Source organism: Schistocerca americana, chromosome 1 (genome assembly GCF_021461395.2).
Source record: "Schistocerca americana isolate TAMUIC-IGC-003095 chromosome 1, iqSchAmer2.1, whole genome shotgun sequence".
In the NCBI taxonomy this organism is placed as follows: Eukaryota; Metazoa; Arthropoda; class Insecta; order Orthoptera; family Acrididae; genus Schistocerca; species Schistocerca americana.
In genome coordinates, this window is record NC_060119.1 from 1,140,805,714 (window position 1) to 1,140,830,199 (window position 24,486).

The 24,486-nt window shown below is 38.4% G+C and overlaps 1 protein-coding gene across 1 annotated transcript in view; it reads left to right on the forward strand.

The window, feature by feature from the left end:
• The window catches only part of LOC124619265 (aldehyde dehydrogenase, mitochondrial), a 143,364-nt gene that overhangs the window by 113,344 nt on the left and 5,534 nt on the right, over positions 1-24,486 (forward strand). Inside the window, exons 7-9 of the mRNA XM_047145535.1 lie at positions 10,100-10,202; positions 11,586-11,770; positions 16,920-17,084. Of these exons, the coding sequence (XP_047001491.1) occupies positions 10,100-10,202; positions 11,586-11,770; positions 16,920-17,084 (453 nt within the window). The remainder of the gene's footprint in view (positions 1-10,099; positions 10,203-11,585; positions 11,771-16,919; positions 17,085-24,486) is intronic.

Sequence of the window (24,486 nt, forward strand, 5' to 3'; positions counted from 1 at the left end):
AGATTTTACCAGACAATAGATAACACACACATCAAAATAGACAATCCACCAAACATAACAGACATGGAACACTTCTGGAGCAACATATGGTCAAACCCGGTACAACATAAGACCTGCACGGTGGATACAAGCAGAAACAGACAAGATGATACCACAAATGCCTGAAGTGATAATTTTGCAACATGAAGTCACCCGAGCAATTAATTCTACACACAATTGGAAAGCCCCTGGAAATGATAAAATAGCAAATTACTGGCTAAAGAAGTTCACCTCAACACATTCACATCTAACTAAATTATTTAACAGTTACATTGCAGACCCATACACATTCCCTGATACACTTGCACATGGAATAACCTATCTGAAACCTAAAGATCAAGCAGACACAGCAAACCCAGCTAAATATCGCCCCATAACATGCCTACCTACAATCTACAAAATATTAACTTCAGTCATTACACAGAAATTAATGACACATACAACACAGAACAAAATTATAAATGAAGAACAAAAAGGCTGCTGCAAAGGAGCACGAGGATGTAAAGAGCAACTGATAATAGATACAGAGGTGACATATCAAGCTAAAACTAAACAAAGGTCGCTACACTACGCATACATTGATTACCAAAAAGCCTTTGATAGTGTACCCCACTCATGGTTACTACAGATATTGGAAATATACAAAGTAGATCCTAAATTGATACAGTTTCTAAACATAGTAATGAAAAACTGGAAAACCACACTTAATATTCAAACAAATTCAGATAACATCACATCACAGCCAATACAGATTAAGCGTGGAATATACCAAGGAGACTCATTAAGTCCTTTCTGGTTCTGTCTTGCTCTGAACCCACTATCCCACATGCTAAATAATACAAATTATGGATATTATATTACTGGAACATACCCACACAAAATCACACATTTGCTATACATGGATGATCTAAAACTACTGGCAGCAACCAATCAACAACTCAACCAATTACTAAAGATAACAGAAGTATTCAGCAATGATATAAATATGGCTTTTGGAACAGACAAATGTAAGAAAAATAGCATAGTCAAGGGAAAACACACTAAACAAGAAGATTACATATTGGATAACCACAGCGACTGCATAGAAGCGATGGAAAAAACAGATGCCTATAAATATCTAGGATACAGACAAAAAATAGGAATAGACAATACAAATATTAAAGAAGAACTAAAAGAAAAATATAGACAAAGGCTAACAAAAATACTGAAAACAGAATTGACAGCAAGAAACAAGACAAAAGCTATAAATACTTACGCTATACCAATATTGACCTACTCATTTGGAGTAGTGAAATGGAGTAACACAGACCTAGAAGCACTCAATACACTTACACGTTCACAATGCCACAAATATAGAATACATCACATACATTCAGCAACAGAAAGATTCACATTAAGCAGAAAGGAAGGAGGAAGGGGATTCATCGACATAAAAAACCTACAATATGGACAGGTAGACAATTTAAGAAAATTCTTTCTAGAACGAGCAGAAACTAGCAAAATACACAAAGCAATCACTCATATAAATACATTGGCTACACCACTGCAATTTCATAACCACCTTTACAACCCTTTAGATCATGTAACATCAGCAGATACGAAGAAAGTAAATTGGAAAAAGAAAACACTGCATGGCAAGCACCCATATCATCTAACACAGCCACACATCGATCAAGATGCATCCAACACATGGCTAAGAAAAGGCAATATATACAGTGAGACGGAAGGATTCATGATTGCAATACAGGATCAAACAATAAACACCAGATATTACAGCAAGCATATTATTAAAGATCCCAATACCACAACAGATAAATGCAGACTTTGCAAACAACAAATAGAAACAGTAGACCACATCACAAGCAGATGTACAATACTAGCAAATACAGAATACCCAGAAGACATGACAATGTAGCAAAAATAATACATCAACAACTTGCCATACAACATAAACTAATAAAACAACACGTTCCCACATACAAGTATGCACCACAAAATGTACTGGAGAATGATGAATACAAATTATACTGGAACAGAACCATTACAACAGATAAAACAACACCACATAACAAACCTGACATCATACTCACCAATAAAAAGAAGAAATTAACACAACTAATCGAAATATCCATACCCAATACAACAAATACACAAAAGAAAACAGGAGAAAAAATTGAAAAATACATCCAACTGGCTGAGGAAGTCAAGGACATGTGGCATCAGAATAAAGTTGACATCATACCAATCATACTATCAACTACAGGAGTCGTACCACACAATATCCACCAGTACATCAATGCAATACAGCTACATCCAAACACATATATACAACTACAGAAATCCGTAATTATTGATACATGTTCAATTACCCGAAAGTTCCTAAATGCAATATAACACATACCGTACAGTTAAAAGGAAATGACGCTTGATCAAGGTCCGCGTCACTCCATTTTTAACCGGACTTAACATCTGAGAAAGTGAAGGAAATAATAATAATAATAATAATAATAATAATAATAGGGCTAACCCCCCCCCCCCCCCCCCACCTTTTTAAATGTGATTAGTTGGCTCAGGACAGAACTAATGAAGCCTAGGACAAGCGCTGTCATGGTAGGGGACGACGCTTGAACCCTATGCCCGTCCACAATGGTAACGACTCTGCTAGCCACACGGAAAATAATTTAAATCCAGATAGGTGTTTTGCACGATATGCTTCCTGCAACCACCCTAGAAGGAAAACAAAGACGGGCTGAGATGGTCAGATGAAGTTAACCGACACTCATGTTCTGTTATTACCGAGCAACAAACTTGGGAACCAACACAACTGGATACAGATCACAAGTATACACAACATTTATTACCAGATACCCAGAATTAAAATTTTTAACAGAACAATGACTAGCTGATCAGATCCGTGTAATAATAAAAAATAACAGGATACCCCAGTCAAAATTAGAAAACATCAAACAACAATTACAACAAATACTGGAACAAAATAATGTGCAATCAGAAGAAGAAGAAGAAGAAGAAGAAGAAGAAGAAGAAGAAGAAGAAAATACAGTAATGGACTCAAACATCCCAGAGCAAACAAATTAAGAACAACATGCATCAATTAAACAATCAGCGGAAAATGAAATCTTAAGACAGCCACCAGAACAAGCGCAAATAGAACATGAAATGACACACATGTTAGACATAGAAGAAAAATTTCAGCTGACATATATAGAATACAAAGACACAAATACAGACATTAGACCATTCTTGCATAGACCACCAAATAACCCACAAGTTGAAACAACAATAACAACTATAAACACAATCATACACAACAAAATAAATGAAAATACAACTATGGAAGAGTTACAACTACTGGTTTATATAGAAGCACTCACTACACTAAATATACATACTAGGCAGAGATCAAAACCAACCAACACACAGAAGAAACCCACAAAACCAGCATGGAAACACAGGCTACAGATCAGAATAGAAAAACTGAGAAAAGACATCAGACAGCTAACACAATTTATAAGAAATGAAATGTTAGGTAAAAGGTTAGGTAAAATCTCACAAAAAGAAGCGATAGAGCAATTGGATGAAAAGAAGCAGAAGTTACAAGCATTGGCCAAACGACTTAGAAGATAAAATAAAAGTGAAAATAGAAGGAAATAAAACCAAACATTCAACTCAAACCAAAAGAAATTTTACCAGACGATAGAGAACACACACGTTAAAATAGACAATCCACCACACATAACAGACATGGAACACTTCTGGAGCAACATATGGTCAAACCCAGTACAACATAACAGACATGCACGGTGGATACAAGCAGAAACAGATACATACAAGATGATACCACAAATGCCTGAAGTGATAATTTTGCAACATGAAGTCACCCGAGCAACTAATTCTACTCACAATTGGAAAGCCCCTGGAAAAGATAAAATAGCAAATTTCTGGCTGCTTGTGTCTGTGTATGTGCAGATGGATATATATGTGTGTGTGTGCGCGAGTGTATACCCGTCCTTTTTTCCCCCTAAGGTAAGTCTTTCCGCTCCCGGGATTGGGATGACGCCTTACCCCTTATCCTTTCGTCTTTCTCTCTCCTTCCCTCTTTCCTGAAGAAGCAACCGTTGGTTGCGAAAGCTAGAATTTTGTGTGTATGTTTGTGTGTCTATCGACCTGCCAGCGCTTTTGTTTGGTAAGTCTCATCATCTTTGTTTTTAGATATAAATTATTTAACAGTTACATTGCAGACCCATACACAGTCCCTGATACACTTACACAAGAAATAACTTATCTGAAACCTAAAGATCAAGCAGACACAGCAAACCCAGCAAAATATCGCCCCATAACATGCCTACCAACAATATACAAAATATTAACTTCAATCATTACACAGAAATTACACATACAACACAGAACAAAATTATAAATGAAGAACAAAAAGGCTGCTGCAAAAGAGCAACTGATAATAGATGCCGAGGTGACATATCAAGCTAAAACTAAAGAAAGGTAGCTACACTATGCATACATTGATTACCAAAAAGCTTTTGATAGTGTACCCCACTCATGGTTACTACAAATATTGGAAATATACAAAGTAGATCCTAAATTGAAACAGTAATGAAAAATTGGAAAACCACACTTAATATCCAAACAAATTCAAATAATATCACATCACAGCCAATACAGATTAAGTGTGGAATATACTAAGGAGACTCATTAAGTCCTTTCTGGTTCTGCCTTGCTCTGAACCCACTATCCAACATGCTAAATAATACAAATTATGGATATAATATTACTGGAACATACCAACACAAAATCACACATTTGCTATACATGGATGATCTAAAACTACTGGCAGCAACAAATCAACAACTCAACCAATTACTAAAGATAACAGAAGTATTCAGCAATGATATAAATATGGCTTTTGGAACAGACAAATGTAATAAAAATAGCTTAGTCAAGGGAAAACACACTAAACAAGAAGATTACATATTGGATAACCACAGCGACTGCATAGACGTGATGGAAAAAACAGATACCTATAAATATCTAGGATACAGACAAAAAATAGGAATAGATAATACAAATATTAAAGAAGAACTAAAAGCAAAAGACTAACAAAAATGCTGAAAACAGAATTGACAGCAAGAAACGAGACAAAAGCTATAAATACTTATGCTATACCAATATTGACCTATTCATTTGGAGGAGTGAAATGGAGTAACACAGAACTAGAAGCACTCAATACACTTACACGATCACAATGCCACAAATATAGAATGCATCACATACATTCAGCAACAGAAAGATTCACATTAAGCAGAAAGGAAGGAGGAAGGGGATTTATCGACATAAAAAAACCTACATTATGGACAGGTAGACAATTTAAGAAAATTCTTTATAGAATGTGCAGAAACTAGCAAAATACACAAAACAATCACTGATATAAATACATCGGCTACACCGTTGCAATTTCATAACCACTTCTACAACCCTTTAGATCACATAACATCAACAGATACAAAGAAAGTAAATTGGAAAAAGACTAACACAGCCACACATCGATCAAGACACTTGCAACACATGGCTAAGAAAAGGCAATATATACAGTGAGATGGAAGGATTCATGATTGCAATACAGGATCAAACAATGAACATCAGATATTACAGCAATCATATTATTAAAGATCCTAATACCACAACAGATAAATGCAGACTTTGCAAAAAACAAATAGAAACAGTAGATCACATCACAAGTGGAAGTACAATACTAGCAAATACACCAGAAGACATGACAATGTAGCAAAAATAATACATCAACAACTTGCCATACAACATAAACTAATAAAACAACACATTCCCCCATACAAGTATGCACCTCAAAATGTACTGGAGAATGATGAATACAAATTATACTGGAACAGAACCATTATAACAGATAAAACAACACCACATAACAAACCTGACATCATACTCACCAATAAAAAGAAGAAATTAACACAACTAATCGAGATATCCATACCTAATACAACAACTGGCTGAGGAAGTCAAGGACATGTGGCATCAGGATAAAGTTGACATTATACCAATTATACTATCAACTACAGGAGTCATACCACACAATATCCACCAGTACATCAACACAATACAACTACATCCAAACATATATATACAACTACAGAAATCTGTAATTATTGATACATGTTCAATTACCCGAAAGTTCCTAAATGCAATGTAACTTATACCGTACAGTTAAAGGGAAGTCACGCTTGATCAAGGTCCATGTCACTTTCCATTTTTAACCAGACATAATGTCTGAGAAAGGAAAGAAATAATAATAATAATAATAATAATAATAATAATAATAATAATAATAATACATGTGCAACTGTGATTAAAATGTAGGTGCATTTCCTCAGTCAACTATTCATTGTAAATTTGTGTGATATAGAGTCCCATAACATATTAACTATAAACCATTAACTAATCCACAGAGTTAAGTTCAGTTGCTCATTAAGCAGATTGTAAACTTCAGGCTAGCTGGAATAATTATCATAAGCAGCTCAAAATCTGAGAAAGCTAGTTTTGTTCTTTCATTGTCCGGTTAGTGTTATTGCATGATATCTAATGACGTTTTATTGACAGGTGTTTAACCAACACCTGGAGGAGCAGTCTAGACACCACCTCCATAAGTTATCCAACCTGCTAACATCCTACTGCCACCTCAGGGCACCACTATCCAGCCCCTATCCTACCCACAATGTTCCTCCATGTCCACCCCTCATAGCACTTAAATCCTTCCTGGCTGCCCTTTTCAACTTCCACATCCCCAAAACTCCCTAACAACTCTCCGCCAAATCTAGAGCCAGAACATTCCCATAACACTGGTGTTAACCTTTCCATCAAAACTCTCATCTCCACAGAAGGAAGGCCTCACATTCAGCCCTATGCCCAAATTTAACCATGCTGGACTTGTCAAAATCTTCTCTCCTTCTCCTGATCCCTGCAATGGAAACATTTCTTTGCCACCAATGCCTCCAACTGCTCTCTTGGTTCACACCACCATCAAACTGTGATCCTCGCGACCCCCTCCCCCTCCCACCTAACTCCCCACTGGTCGTATTCCAGGAATTCCTTACCTCCACTTAGCCTCACCATCCTTCCCCAGGTTCCTTCCTCAGAATACCAACCTTTCAGCAGAAGAAAGAATAGCCAGACACAACTTCAAAACAAATCCTGACCTAATCATCCTACCTGCAGACAAAGGTTCCATCACTGTTGTTATGAACTGCAGTGGCTACCTGGCAGAAAGCCAAGTCAGTTATCTGACTCCTCCACCTGTAAACTCTGCCAGAGTGATCCAATCCCATAAGTCCACCACAATCTCTAATCTTTCCTTAAAGCCGTAGACCCTTCCCAGAACCTATCCTCACCTCTGTGACACCCATCTTCTACAAGTGCCCCAAAATCCGTGAACCCAACAATCCTGGATACACCATTGTGGCTGGTTATTGTGCCACCACTGAAAGGATTTTGACCCTCATTGACAAATACCACCTCCCGATTGCCCATAATCTGGCCTCCAACATCAAAGATAAGAACCAGTTCCTTCACTGACTCTTTATCATCACTACCCTTTTGCCACCTGAATCGCTTCACATCACCTCACTATACGCCAACATCCCTCATGCTCACAGTCTTACTATTATTGAACACTAATTTTTCAAACATCCTTCAGACTGCAAACCCACTGCCTCATTCCCCATACACCTTACTAACTTTATCCTGACCCACAACTACTTCTCTGTTGAAGGGAAGGTACACAAACAAATCCATGGCACAGCTATGGGCACCCTCCTGTGTCGACCTGCAATGGGCCGTCTAGGGGAAGCCTTCCTAGCCTCCCTTACACTGGTTCAGGTTCATCGATATCATCTTCATGATCTCAGGGCCAAGACATCCTCTCTGATGGCTCTATTTGCATCTCTGTCCACATTAAACCCACCAACCACCAGCAATACCTGTATTTCAACAGCTGTCATCCTTTTCATACCAAAAAAATCCCTCCCATACTCCCTGGCTGCTCAGGGATGGTGTATTTGCAATGATAAGAACATGATTCCTCAGTATGCTGATAGTCTCATCAAGGCCTTCAAAGGGAATCACTATCCCCCAGACCTAGTCTGCAAACAGATCTCCCATTTCATTTCCTCTCACACCCCCAGTCTTCCCACCACCACCATAAACTGGCCACAGAGAAGTGCCTTCTTTTTCGCCCAGAACCACCCTGGACTGGAACAACTGAACCACGTCCTTCACCAGGGCTTTAATTACCTATCATCATGCTCTGCAAAGAGGGACACCCTAACCGACATCCTTCCCACCCCTACTAAAGTGGTGGTCTGTCTCCCACACCACCTCTACAATATCCTAGTCTATCCCTATGCCACTCCCAATCCCAACCCCTTGCCAGAAGGACCACATCCCTGTGTAAGACAGAGGTGCAAAGCTGCCCATTCCAACCACCCAGCACATCCTATTCCAGTCCTATCTCAGATTCCACCCCATCAGGAGTGGGACCACCTGTGAAAGCAGCCATGTCATTTACCGGCTCTGCTGTACTTATTGCACAAGTTTTTGTATTAGTATGATAACCAACCACCTGTCCACAAGAATGAATGGCCAGCACCAAACCTGTGACACAACTAGCAGCTGAGCATAACATGCTTGATTTCCACGGCTGCTTCACTTCCCGAGCCATCTGAATCCTCCTCTCCATCAGCAGCTGTTTTGAACTGTGCAAATTGGAGTTATCCTTACAACACATCTGTGGTCCCGTAATTATCCTGGCATCAGCCTATGGTAACATACTATCCCCACACCCTCCACCCAACAGTTTCCACCCCCTCTTTTTTATCATCTCCTCCTCACAGTCGTCTTCCAGCCTGCACCTGCCCATCTTTCCCTGCTCCTCTCCTTTTTTCCCCACCTCCCTGCTCACAACCTCCTGATGCAGCACCTGTTGCCATTCTAGTCCCTGCACACTCCACCGAACTGCGTTCCTCTGTCACCCACCGATGCACCACCGTCCCGTCACCTTCCCCACGTCCTCCAGATTGCTGCTGCCATCCCACATGGTAGTTAAATTCAGACTGAGGTGTTGGAGTTGACAGTCATGTGTGCGTGATGTGTGCTTGCTTGTATGCATGAATGGTGTGTCTTTCACTGTTTCTGTTTTGCTGATGAAGGCTTCAGTGGAAAGCTTTGTGTACGTGTCTTTTTAATTGTGCCTCTCTGCAACTCAGTGTCTTCTTTATGGTAAGCAGCAATCTATCTTTTTCTGCATCATTGTTAAACCCTAATGTTTCTTCTTATCTTTCCTCCAGGCTTCACTTAAACCATTCCCCTTTCTTGCCATCATACCGTTATTAGCTTTGCTACTCTCCACAGTTGTTTTATTTGATTGTGTATTGTACCTTTTCACTCTCTTCTATCCCACCCAAATATCCCAAACCAGTATCTCTTTCCAGATTTTTTTATGTGTTGAATGCTCTCTGTCTCCCTTTCCATGAGACAGCATTCCAAATATATTATGTTGTTGACATTTCAATTTTAATTCTTGTCTTGTCTTTTCCTGATAGTTTAGCATGTCCTTCTATGTCCAGAAATTATGAAGTCTCATCTCTTCAAATAATTTGTGCTTGTTACTAGTCACAGAACATACATGCTCTTAACAGACATATCATGTTGTGTGTTCCTATTAGGTTACGGTGTATTCTTTTCTGTGCAGTTAATTTTTGTATTGTCTAAACAGTTTCAGCATGAAAGAATTATGGCTACTTATAATTATGTAGGATGAACCATTAAAATTAACTCTGTCATTATACAGATAATTTATTTCATAAACAGTCTAAATATTTTTAGTTACTTGTAGAAGTGTGTTGTTTCATGCTATTGTTGGACTGTAAATGTGTCATTTCTGAAAGACTGTTTTAGTACAATTAGTTAGATTTAAATATAACATTTTTAATTTTTTGACTTTTAGGTTGGTCATCTGATCATGGAGGCATCAGCGAAGTCCAACTTGAAAAGAGTATCTCTGGAACTTGGTGGAAAGAGCCCGCTAGTAGTGCTTTCTGATGCTGATGGTTAGTAGAGCTTTACATTTGTGATTGAAGAAACAATTCACATGGAAATAATAGAAATATAGCATCTGATCAGCAAATAACTTATACTGCATGTTACAGTTCTCGTAAAATATAAGTAAGGAAATGGTAATCATTAAAAATACATCATTTTAGGAAATATGAGACTACAGTTCATAAGTGTCTATTGGCCCAATGGAGGAGGGAGAGCTATGTTGAGAGGGTGACTGCAAAACAATAAATTAAAGGAATACATGGTATACACAGATGGAAAATTAAAATTAATGCAATAGCAACTCGCAAAGCTTTGATTCAGATTGAGAGCTTATGTTTACTTTTTAAAATGTTCTTGGTGAATCTTCATTTGATTGGTGACTTTATTTAAGACTGAAGTCTGTTTTTGAAGGACTGAGATGGCTGGTATGTTATGTGCCAAATTACTCAGTAAGAATGAAAACAATCAATTTTTGACAAAATAATTTAATTGGATGGATAAAAAATCTACTCACCAAGTGGCAGCAGGACACACACGCAAAAGAAGGCTATAATTAGCTAAGATTTTGGAGCCAGTGGCTCGTTATTGAGGCAGAAGGGTTTAAGGGGAAGGAAGAGGGGTGAAGGAAAAGGACTGGAGACATGTAGGAAAAAGGGGTAGATTTTGAGAGTTACCCAGGACCGCAGATTAGGGGAGACTTACAGGACGAGATGAGAACAGTGTTTCTTTCTTATCCTGTCTGATAAGTCTCCACTGACGCATGGTTCTGGGTGACTTTCTCAAAATCTACCCCTTTTCTTAGATCTCTCCAGCCCTTTTCCTTCACCCCTCTTCCTTTCCCTTTAACCCTTCGGCCTGAAGAAGCAGCCATTGGCTCTGAAAGCATGCCTAATTACAATCTTCTATTGTGTGTCTGCCCTGCCACTGCGTGATGAGTAGACTTTTTATCTATCCATTTAAATTAGATTACACAGTAAGATTTTCCATTTTCATATTTGACTTAAGTGAGAATTAGGAAGTTGGTGTTGGCAAGGCACTACATTTATGACTTCTCATAATTACAATAAATAACTACTTTGTATGTAACTGCATTCCAATCATTTAATGAGTGGGAAGAAAATAAAGTAGAGAGGTTGGAGCATTTGGTTAATATGTGCTTTCATCATCTTGAAGAAAACATTCTAACTTGATTCTTCAAAGTCCCTTTGAAGATTAAATATTTTAAGTAGATATTTACTTCACAGAATTATTTTTGTAATTAATTGTGTAGGATATCTAACATAGTTACCTTCTACTTGGAATCTATATTTTTGAACTGTGTGGCAAAATAAACTGTGTAATAGTCATAAGCGATATTGTACATCACATTTTTAATACCTACTTCATTGCAGTTGATGAAGCTGTTGAGATTGCTCACACTGCCATATTCGCCAACCACGGTCAGAACTGCTGTGCGGGATCAAGAACTTTTGTACAAGAGGACGTGTATAGTGAATTTGTTAAAAAAGCAACAGCTAAAGCTGTAGCACGAAAAGTGGGGGATCCTTTCAGTGATGGCACCGAGCAGGGGCCTCAGGTAAGCTGTGAGACCTATTGGAAACAGTACTTTTGTGTTGTATTAGCAACTCCTAAATGAAGCTCTAGATGATGTAGACTTATTGGATGCAAACTATTGTTGATTTTTGTTTTGTTTGTTAGCGTTTTATAGAAATGTAAATGTAGAACTATAAACATCCATTTCACAATTACGTATGTATGAATATCATGATGCAGTGGGCTCAGTAATACTTTCAAAAGTGAATATCAACACTGAAGGAAAAGACAGACTGCTACTTACCATAAAGAAAACACATTAAGCTTCAGACAGGCACAATTAAGAGAGACTTACATGAAGATTTTGGCCACAACCTTTATCAGCAAAAGAGAAACACACACCATTCATAAACACAAGCAGGCACGCTTCATGCACACATGGCTGCCAACTCCAGCATCTCAGGCAGGAATTTGACTATCATGTGTGATGCAAGCAGCAATCTGGAGGGAATGGGAAAGAGGAAGGGATAGTAGTGCACATGTGGGGAGAGAGATGATGCTGTCTGGCAGAGTGTACAGGGACTAAAATTCCAAAATGTGCAGCATCAGGAGGTTGTGGGGCTGGGAGGGGGGGGGGGGGGTGGAAGGAGGAGAGGAGTGGGGAAAGATGGGTGGGTATGTTGGCAGAGGACAGCAAACAAAGAGGATGGGAGATGAGAAAGGGGGAGGAGATGACAGGACAGAGGGGGTGGAACCTGTTGGGTGGAGGATGTGGGGACAGTATGTTACTGTAAGTTGGGGTCAGGATAGTTACAGGAGCGGAGAATGTGTTGTAAGGATAACTACCATGGCTCGGGTAGTGAAGCAGCTATTGAAATAAAGCATGTTATGCTTAGCTGCATGTTGTGCCACAGGGTGCCCCATGCTCACCAACCCACAAAAGAGCTGTGGGTTCCATGAAAGGGGGGGGGGGAGGGAAGGGGAGGGGAGAGGAGAGAAGTAGTTGTGGGTTATTGGGTTATGAAAAAAGTTAGTAAATATAACAGTGAAAACAATCAATTACTGACAAAATTATTTAATTGGATAGATAAAAAATGTACTCACCAAGCAGTGACAGAACATACACAAATAACAAATGGTTGTAACTGGCAAGTTTTTGGGGGCCAGTGGCTCTTTCTTCAGGAAAAAAGGCAAAAGGGTTGAAGGGGAAGGAAGAAGGGTGAAGGAAAAGGACTGGAGAGGTCTAGGAAAAGGGGTAGGCTACAGGAAAGTCACCCAGAACCACGGGTGAGGTAAGACCTACCATACGGGATGAGAAGGAAAGACTGATTGTTGTTGGGGGGGGGGGGGGGCGGCATTGGATGAGATTTGAAAACCTGAGAGCTTAAAGGTGGAAGACAGAGTAATATGCAGACAGAGATTACTGCTTAAACATCATGCATGAGTTAATAAGTGTTAAAAGCTAAGAGCATTGTATGTAACAGAGGTGGGAGGGGCTGAAAAATAGACAGGAAAGACAATGAGAGATGTAGATAACTAAAACACGAGTGAAGCAAACAGTAGTTACAGTGAAGAAATGCCGAGATGGTAGAAATTAACATTAAGGCCAGCTGGTTGGCGAGAACCAAGGACATGTTGTTGTGCTAGTTCCCACCTGCGGAGTTCTGAGAAACTGGTGTCTGAGGGAAGAATCCATATGGTGCGTGCGATGAAATTGAGAATTGCCAGTATACACCCTCCGCCTATGCTCATTCATCCTAATTGATAATTTAGTGGTAGTCATGCCGATGTAAAGGGCCAAACAGTGTTTACATAACAGCTGCTGTATGACATTAGTTGTTTCTTCACTGTAACTACTCTTTGCTTCACACTGTTCAAGTTTCCTACATCTTTCATTGTCTTTCCCATCTATTTTTCACCACCCCTTTCCCACCTCTGTTACATACAAGGAACTTAGCTTTTCATTCTTATTAACTCATGCATGATGTTTAAGCAGTAATGTCTGTCTGCATATTACCCTGTCTTCCACCTTTAAGCTTTCAGGTTTTCAAATCTTGTCCGATGCAGTCCCCAACAAGCAGTCTTTCCTTCTCATCCCATACAGTAAGTCGCCCCTAACCCGCAGTTCTGGGTGACTTTCCCGAAGTCTATCCCTTGTCCGAGACCTCTCCAGTCCTTTTCCTTCACCCTTCTTCCTTCCCCTTCAACCCTTCTGCCTGAATAAGGAGCCACTGGCTCCGAAAGCTTACCAATTACAACACTCTTTTTTATGTGTGTGTTCAGCTGCCACATAGTGAGTAGATTTTTTATCTATACAATTAAATAATTTTATCAATAATTGGTTGTTTTCATTGTGGTAGGCATAAAAACACAGATATGTTACTAGTTTTCAAGCAACTGCTCTTTCTTTAGCACACACTCACCACCACCACCACCACCACCACCACCCAAAACCAAATGCAACTGCTCATGGCTGCAATGACACCTTTTTCTAAAAAATGAGATTGGGTTCCAGAAACTAGAATCTTTTGCCTTTTCATACTAAGAATTCTTATCTAGATTCACTCTGTGGAATATTATGAAAAGGGTAGATTGCTACTCACCGTATAGGTAGGATGCTGAGTCACAGACAGGCACAACAAAAAGACTGCTAAACATACACTATATGATCAAAAGTATCTGGACACCCACTAAAACATATGTTTTTTATATTAGGTGCATTGTGCTGCCACCTACTGCTAGGTACTCCATATCAGCAACCTCAGTAGTCATCAGACATTGTGAGAGAGCAGAATGTGGCACTCTGCAGAACTCACTGACTTCGAATGTGGTCAGGTGATTGGGTGTCACTTGTGTCATGCATCTGTATGCAAGATTTCCACACTCCTAAATAGGCAGACATCTGTCCAGATCCTCACACAGGAATTCCAAACTGCATCAGGATTCACTGCAAGTACTATGACAGTTCGGTGGGAGGTGAGAAAACCTGGATTTCATGGTTGAGCGGCTGCTCATAAGCCACACATCATGCCGGTAAATGCCAAACAATGCTTCGCTTGATGTAAGGTGCGTAAACATTGGACGACTGAACAGTGCAAACATGTTGTGTGGAGTAACGAATCATGGTACACAATGTGGCGATCAGATGGCAGGGTGTGGGTATGGCAAATGCCCGGTGAACATCATCTGCCAGCTTGTGTAGTGCCAACAGTAAAATTTGGAGGTGGTGGTGTTATGATATGGCCATGTTTTTCATGGGGAGGGGGGGGGGGGCTTGCACCCATTGTTTTACATGGAATTGTCACAGCACAGGCCTACATTGATGTTTTAAGTGCCTTTATGCTTCTCACTGTTGAATAGCAATTCAGGGATGGTGATTGAATCTTTCAACACGATCGAGCACCTGTACATAATGCACGACCTATGTCAGAGTGGTCACATGACAATAAAATCCTTGTAATGGACTAGCCTGCACAGTCTTGACCTGAATCTTAAAGAAAACCTTCGGGATGTTTTGAAATGCCGACTTCGCACCAGGCCTCACCGACAGACATCGATACCTCTCCTCAGTGCAGCACTGTGCAAAGAATGGGCTGCCATTCCCCGAGAAACCTTCCAGCACTTGATTGAATGTGTGTCTGTGAGAGTGGAAGCTGTCCTCAAGGCTAAGGGTGGGCCAACACCATATTTAAATTCCAGCATTACCAATGGAGGGCACCACAAACTTGTAAGTCATTTTCAGGCAGGTGTCCAGATACTTTTGATCACATAATATATGCAAGCTTTCGGTCAAAGACTTTTTGGCTGAAAACTCTCACATTCCGCAATCTTTTTGTGGTCTGTCTGTGAGTCAACATCTCTTCTTTATAGTGGGTAGCAGTCTATCCTTTTCATAATATTGTCATTATTCCATCCTGGATTTTCTGTTATTTGATTTTACTCTGTGGAATAATGACTACCCCAAATGAAGAGGAATTGAATGCAGTTTTACCTAGAAAAAAATATTAATAACACAGGAAATTATTGAATGTGTAATAAGGCTCAAAAGCAACACTTGAGATTACAACAGAATAATCTGCAACTAAAGTATGGAAAGTTTGTTCTTATATATGTACGACTGACTTTAAAATTAAGTGAGTACATTACAGAACTTCAGAAAATAAGAGTATAATCCTCACATACTTCTCAGCAGTTGCTGTCAGTTGTGATAAAGAAAGCCATCCTTTGCATATTTGTCAGCTGCTTGCAGTTCATAGTGCATAATATGTTACACAGAATTAAAACAGTTGGCAAGTGTTACTGAAAAGAAAATTTTTGAACATATGGAGAAGTCAAAATATGCTATGAATGAATGACAAGAGAAAAATTTATTGATTAACAATAAAACAAATTAATACACCAACATAAAGTTATTAGGGAATTATAACAAAGAAATGGTGAATTTTCTGATAAATGTGACAGCAAAAACTGATTCACCATAATAATAATAATAATAATAATGATAATAATGATAATAATAATAATGATGATGATGATGATGATGATGATGATGATGATGATGATGATGATGATGTTATAATATCAATTTTCTTTACAATTCATATTTTGTTCTTCACAATACTCGTGCAAGTTCTTTGACGAAGTCATATAGTTCCACATCAGAATTTCTCTGCATTAAATCTATTTTCATAGTTGTCTGAATGGAATTTTAACTCTTTAAAGACTATTCCCGAGAATATGTAAATCCATACTAATCTTAAATTTTCAAATAATGCTTATTTTTGCCATTCTCATTAGTGAAGGTAGCTGGTTGGTCAGCATTAGTTAATTGAATATTGCCTCTATCAGACTCTGTGGTCAGTAAAATATGGAATACTCCTATTAACTGGCAGACACATTCATGGTTGATTATTGATTTTAGTATAAGCACTGTGCTTGCTCTGCTTCCCTTAAGCTTCATTTTATGTGACTTACTATCTAAATAAAAAGTAATCAGAGATCTTTCATGATATATTAAAAATTATAACAACTAGGTGTATGTTGAAATGTAGCAGGTAAAGTAATACTTTAAATATATCATGCTAAAACAGCAAACTTGCAGTAGAAAACAATAGTGACATTAACTATTTACTTAAAACTTCTGCTGTGTGAGACCATGATACTTGTTTATTGATATGCTTAATCATTCACAGATTGACCAGGATATGTTTGAGAAGGTACTTGGTTTAATAAAATCAGGAAAGGAACAAGGAGCTCGACTTGAATGTGGAGGAGATGCTGTTGGTGGGAAAGGCTACTTCATTAAGCCAACGGTATTTTCCAATGTTAATGATAACATGAGAATCGCTAAGGAAGAGGTAATTATTGCTTTGATATTTTTGTGTTTTAATGTAGTCAATCCTAGTTTATCTAAGAAAGAGAACATATGAACTAGAGTTCTGGAAGGACAGTAGGGTAAGAGTCAGAAGCCCGCCAGATGAAAAAAGAGGGGGGTAGGGGATGGTAGTTGTGTACAGAGAAATAGTACCATTAAGAAAATTGTGTGGGTGTGGGGCAGTAATTAGGCATATTGACACAAACAAGTTGAGGTACACACACCTCCAACAGGGAAAGGAAATACCAGTGACAGGACTACAACACGACGTGTTGCGTGAATGCATTGAAAAAATCTGTATTACACTTCAGAATGTGTAGCTGTATTAACAATAGTCTAATGCCCTGAATATCTGTCTCACCCAGAATATTATGTAGTCTACCGAAGATGCTTAGAGAAGGGTGCCTGCTGAGACCTGTAGTGAATGGAATTGGCTCCCGAGTTTACATTTTGGGAAGTTATCCACTGGGAAAGTGATATATCTAGTTGAAAAAAACGCACTTTTATGAAATATTCTGTACATTTTTTAGATATATTATTCATTGTGAAGTCATCTGCAACTCACATTGCTGTAAGACTTGACTTCAAATCTTTTTTTACTCTCATCCTGTGATGTTTGCACACTTTATTTCTTTGTTGATAGTCTTCGGTGTCAACATGCTGCATTGTTATAGTGGCTGAAAAATGGTGGGGGGGGGGGGGGGGGGGGGGGGTGGAAGTTCAACACTGACTGCTGTAAATGATGTAGCCAACAGTTGCATAATTGTGTTTCATAGTTCTTTACTCTCATTGTTCACTACCCTCCAATATTGCACAATTATATGGCCAGTTCATTATTGGTAAATGTTGATAAGCCTCATTAATAAGTTGCAGGCAGCTACTGCTACAATAGTTTGCTGCTGAACATCTGTGAGCAGTAAAAACCTAACCACACAGTTCAGTTCTTGCAGAATAATATGATATGCGTGACACTATTTTTCAAATAAAGTAAACAGACATTGTCATTAATTGTTGTAACACACCACCTATTTGTGTTACTTATTTTACTGCGAAGTTGATGCAGTGTTGTTAATCTAACCAATACATGTTTCACATACGAAAATCAGCCTCGGGACCAAAAATTGGTCCTTTATACATCCTCACAATAACAGGCACTGACACTATACATTGTTTGATGTTTAAGTTACAGAAATTACATTTAAAACATAACCCATTCAATTAACCGAATACGTTGAAAAATTCCTTTTTTAACAGTTCCTTCTACCACAAAGGTTAGGCTGAATTATTTGTTTAAATAATGAAATTAACAGATATAATTATACAAACAATACTTTTGATGAACAAGGCAATTATTTTGGAATTAGTAAAGGGCTGGCTTTGCTAATGTGTTTTTGAATATAGCCAAATAAATACTTTAACAATGGTAGTAGTTCTTCTTCCAAATGTTTATAATTAGTACAGAATTTATATTTGTTTATAAGTCAACATTAGAATCTAAGCCATGAAACAATTACTGATTTCACCCTGTAGCAAAAGATATTAACTAGGAACTGTCAAAATAACTTAGGAAATTAATTACATACACAAAACTAAGCACAAAATTAGACCTGGTGCTATATTCCTCAAGACTGGGGCCCAACCTTTCCCTTTTATGGAAATGCAGATTATACTCGTGCATGTTAATGGTAATTAGGCAAAAATGAATTTGAGGCAGATGGCAAAACAGGAGGGGAAGTAAAGAGATCCCAGCTTGCTTCATCACAATACCATTAGCAGGTACTACAGAGATAATATGAGAGAAAATTGCTCCAGATAAGTGTGATGTGATGAAATTGTGCCTATGTTGAGCTGTTTTAAATAAAAAGGAAAATGTAACAATCTGACATTGTTATGGATTCACTTTTGTGAAAGTAAGGGTAAATTCCAGTTAGACTCTGGTTTGTGGCTACACAATTAATATATGAAAAGCCTTGCAGAATGTTAGTGACAAATTTTCCCTGCAAATTGTTTTGCATGTTAAACACCACTGTGGCAAGGTGTCCTTTATATAATATTCATTGTATGAGAGCTGTTTGTTACCAATGTTTCTACAAGGACTATCACTCTCAAAATTATTAATCATAACATAATAAATAAATTTGTACATGCCTGCTGTATATGAAATATGAGATCAACTGTACAGTAAAACTTGCTCAAAACAAATCACTTGGGACTAATGTAATTTTCTAAATTGGATAAGTTTCCTGATTACACAAAACTAACTGGGTTAAGTAAAATTTGTCGGGCATCATGCACAAAGGTACAGTAAATTTTTTAAAATTAATCATGTACTGTATTTACGTACCTTCACTCAAGCACAGTAGTACTGTATATAGGACAATAGAACACTGGATTATTACAATAATTGATAAATAACACTGCATTTCTATATTTTTACATGCATTCTAAACTTGTTTGTTATTGTATGTACATACAACTTGGGAGAATCTGTGTGCTGCAAATTTCGGAACATCATTTATGCACACAATGGCTTCTTCAGGCATATTAATTTTTATAGGGTCATATTTTACACCTCTTCTTCTTCCTTTGTTTCTTTCTCATCATCCTCTGTATTGTGGATTTCTATTAAATCTGTTGCAGAAGTGAAAGTGTAGTGAGTTGACAGAAGGTCATCACTTTGAATGTAATCATCTGCACTACATGGAATGCTTCGCATTTTCATTAATTCAGTAGTTGCATTTTCTTGAACTTTGATGGCCACAGAAGCATCTTGTTCTTGACCCCCAAACCCCTCTTTGTTGAAGCACTTCGTGATAGTTTCCGGTTTTATTTCCTTTACTGCCAAGCCAATCCAATTTACTGCATCCGGGACAGAAACTGACCACACAAGAGCAAATGCACTTTCAGCTTCTTCAACACTAACAATAAGAGATTGCAGCAGTAATCACCTCCTACGATGATACTTGAATGTCAACCCCCTGGTCCGTTGGTTGTGTGAGGCTGGTTGAACCTGGAAGGAACCAAGCCAATTTCACATTTGATAATGTTACTTTTGGGTGGCAGGTTGCATTGTCGAGGAAAAGGAGAACTTTACGATTTCCTTTTTTTATTTTGGTATTGAAAGAGTCCAGCAATTCTTCCATAAGACCACTCTCCATCCACACCTTTTCATTGCTTCTCCATGTGACTGGAAGCTTACTGACGTCTATGTTTCTGAAACAACGTGGTTTTGCCACCTTTCCAATGACCAGTGGCTTCTCCATTTCACCTAACATGTTTCCACACAGCAGTATAGTGAGTCTTCCCTTGGACATTTTTTCGCCAGTGCACTTTTCTCCTAAAATTGCTAGCAAATTTGAAGACAGCGCGTGATAAAACAGTCTAGTTTCATCAGCATTGAACATATCTTTTGGTTCATAATTCACAATTAAGGTGGACAGTGCTGTCTTCCATTCTGTTGGAACACTTTCCTGCACATCCTTAACTTCCCCACACACCTCATTCCACACGATGTTGTGCCTAGCTTTGAGACTGTCCAGCCATCCTGTGCTCTTTAGCGACTTTGAGAGCCTCACTCTGCAACATGGGTCCAGATAAAGGTAAGTTGGTTTTTTTTTCCCCCCCCCCCCTCCACAGTCTTTCTCACTCACCTCGATTACATTAATCTTTTCATTAAGTGTTAACTACACATACCGGTTGTTCGACATCATGTTACTGTCTCTCTTAATGTGCTGTTAGTCAACTGAAGCTGGCAGAAAATAATCACCTTGCCAGGTAAAACCATTGTCTAAAGGAGCCATACCCACCTCTTTCACTGTGCACATTGCAGCAGAGTGTTGGTAAATGCGCAACAATGTCCCTGTATGTGCTGGCATGCGTCAATAATGAAAAAAACGAGAAAGCCGACAGAGTGCTGATGAATGAACCATTTCCTTTGATGTACTGTACTAACACTGAGCATAACTTACTTGTTGTTGCACAGAACAGCGCAGTTTTAGGTCCACACCAGCAGCGTCGCGCTGTGCTGGAGCTCTTTTCTTGGTTTTGCACCATTTAACAGAGGTGTTAAAAGTAACATCCTTGTAGAGTCTTGAATAACTAGTGAACTGTATTACAGTAGTACTGTATAGGCTCTTTTTCGCATTATACAATGAATTATTAAGTATGTTCTAATATTTACTTTCTGTTTTCATGTTAGACACATTCCGCTTTGTACAAAAAATCAGCATATAAAAGTGCACTGAATGAGTCAGGACTGAAATACTTCTACGGTTTGGGCAGATTTCCGAATTATACATGTGCTGATTTGAGCATGTTTTACTGTATTTTTTTTTTGTCATCTAATTTGTAGCCAAAGTCATAAAGGCAATTATCAGCTGTTGTAAAATGTGAAAGTAGAGCAAGAGTAAAGAAAGAGAGCAGGAAAACAATTTTCTTTGGAGTAGAATAGAACCCACAATCTCCACTGTAGTGATTTATGACCTTACACACTACACTGTGGTACTGCTACACAGACTGAGATCGTATTAATGGATGGTAAATAAATTAATCTTGTCTCTTGAAATGAATGTCTACCAGGAATAACAGTTTTAGGGTCAGATATATGGCACCCTAAACCATATTACCATTCAGTCTGTTCTCTGATCCCCATCCCTGACTAGAAGCAATCCCCTTGTCAGAGTTTCTCTGCTAGGTCTGAAGTCAACTTGTGTGTGACATAAGCTGTAAAGTTCCCACAAGGTTGGTATTCCTTGCATTGTTCATAACTTCAAAGAAACTGCTGCCAAATAACTCATACACAGTGTCAGTTTTTTCCGTCTCATTGCTAATAAATTTAATTTTGTTAACAAGCAGTTTCCCCTGTGAGGTAGCAATGTCCACTGCTTTAATAGTGTGTGACTGTACATAGTCAGGCAACCTAGTTAGTTCCCATCACTGATGGATACTGAGTATATGATTTGTTTTTCTGAGTAGCAGAAGGAAAATCTAAGAATTGGGTGTGGTGTCTGTGAACAAAAGTAATTTCTATAAAGATGACGGCTATAGGCTTACAAATTACTGCCATTAAGGAAGTAAATACTCAGCCACAGTGCACGAGAAATACAAACCACTGTCGGGAAGCCACCTCTGCGCCACACAAATAATATTTTGGCAAAAATTCCCCCTATCTTTCTCTGCCTGTTATCGCTTCCTATCAAATGATGATGGTCCACCAATAGTAGCCAGAACTATTTCAATCAATAACTCCACTTCTTATGAACAAGTGTGGAAAACTCCCTTTTATAAGTGAATGTGACACTGGTATTTGACAATGTTCTGCTAACCAGGAACACCAGAAAATCCTGAGGAAGATACCAGCAGAACACTGAATCTTTGATTGTAAATATGAAATTTGAAAAGTAATATGATGCTGCCTGACAACCTAGATTACTTTACCTCCAGTGATGACGGCCAGGAAAGCCTGCAACTTCTAGGCATTCTTTTACTTTGTTTCTCTTGCCTGATGTTAACCACCAATGTCAAATACTTTTGTTCTGCAATAAGCTAGGGATACATTGTGTATATGGAAATTATTTGTATTTCTAGTATTGTGGTAGCGAATTTCAGAGTTCACCCTAAACTGAATCTTGTTATTGACCACAATGCTACACATAAGTGTAAAAACTGCTAGGTCCCTGAACAGGATACTGCAAGATATTTGGTGATTTGCTTTACACTGCTTCATTGCCCAAAAAGATTATGCAACAAAGTATGTACAAAGACTACAAAGCAGTTGATGCATTTAGGTGTGTCATCACGTATAGTTGTGCATAAATGTGAGTGTGTTTATGCTGGAATCAGTTCAATTCCACTTAAAGGGCAAAAACCTGAAGCTTATACTGAAACTGAACCCTGGCAAAAGTACATATCAACTGAACTTTGGCTACGTGAATTAAGTCACCTAAAGGCTACTAAATGTGTCTAAACATCAAAGAGAGAATCTGGTTTTGATGGTATGCTCTTAGCAAGAGATGTGATACTGAATGTTATCACCTGTCACTAATCTATTAGCAGAAAAGATTTTGCTCAAACATCTTTGAATACTTTAATTAATAAGCCCATTTGCTGGCCATGGTAGGAGTTGATGTTATTGTGGAGACTCTCTTGATATGCTGTTGTGTTACAGACTGGGGAATAATAAATTTCTGAATAACTTTTGACAATACAGGAATAGATAGATTGCTACTTACCATTCAGAAGACACATTATGTTGCAGACGTGCACGACTGCCAACTCTGGCAGTTCAGATCGGTCCGAGGTCCCGAAGTTGGCAGTGCATGAAGTGCGCTTTCTTGTGTGTATGAATGGTGTGTGTTTCTCTTCTGCTGATGAAGGCTGCGGCAGAAAGCTTTATGTAAGTGTCTTTTAATTGTGCCAGTCTGCAACTTAATATGTCTTCTTTACGGTAAGTAGCAATCTGTTTTTTCCTACATGGAGTTTCCATTCTTTGAATAACTTCTGAAACAGAATGTCCCATGCTTTTCCTTCAGCCATTCAAAATTCCATATTTAGCCCTTTCCACTGCAAAAGCAAGTTGTGCTTGAAATTTGGAACTTTGTTTTTCACTCTGATGTCAAGCCTCATTTGACATGATTTTTTGTAGCTCTCACATGCTACATTCTTGACTCTCTGTATAATAGGCATCAATGCTGCATACTACTGCCATCTAGGAATCCTGTGTTGAAGCAGTGTTGAACTATAGCAGTTGTGTTGAGAGAGAGGTCACAATTATTATGTTCAAATTAGTAGGCATGAAATGGCTAGTTCTTCATGCAGAGAGAGAGACAATGATTTTGATGGCAACAGGGATTCATTTGTGAACAACTGGAATAAAACGGTGATGGAAACAATCCACCCTGAAGAGCATCATAAAATATCACACAATGAAATTTTTTTTTAATTTTTTTTTTTTTTTTTATTTCAATGCTTATGTAAATGTACTTGAATGAAACTGCACTTTCTGTTTTGATGTACCATATTTACTCGAATCTAAGCCGCACTTTTTTTCCAGTTTTTGTAATCCAAAAACCGCCTGCGGCTTAGAATTGAGTGCAAAGCAAGCGGAAGTTCTGAAAAATGTTGGTGGGTGCTGCCACAACTAACTTATGCTGTCGAATATATGTAGCGCTTCACAGGCATGCTTTATTGGCACAAAGATAAATACTGGCACTAAATCCTCTGCGCTAGTAAATAAATGAATAAACAAAAATAAAAAAAAAAAATAAAATAGAGAAAAAAAAGGTCGTCTCCCACCTTTTTTTTTTTTTTTTTTTGCCCTGAGTTTCGACCACTGCATTTTCATACATTATCCAACGAAGTAAATACAAATCCCGTATTGTTCATCT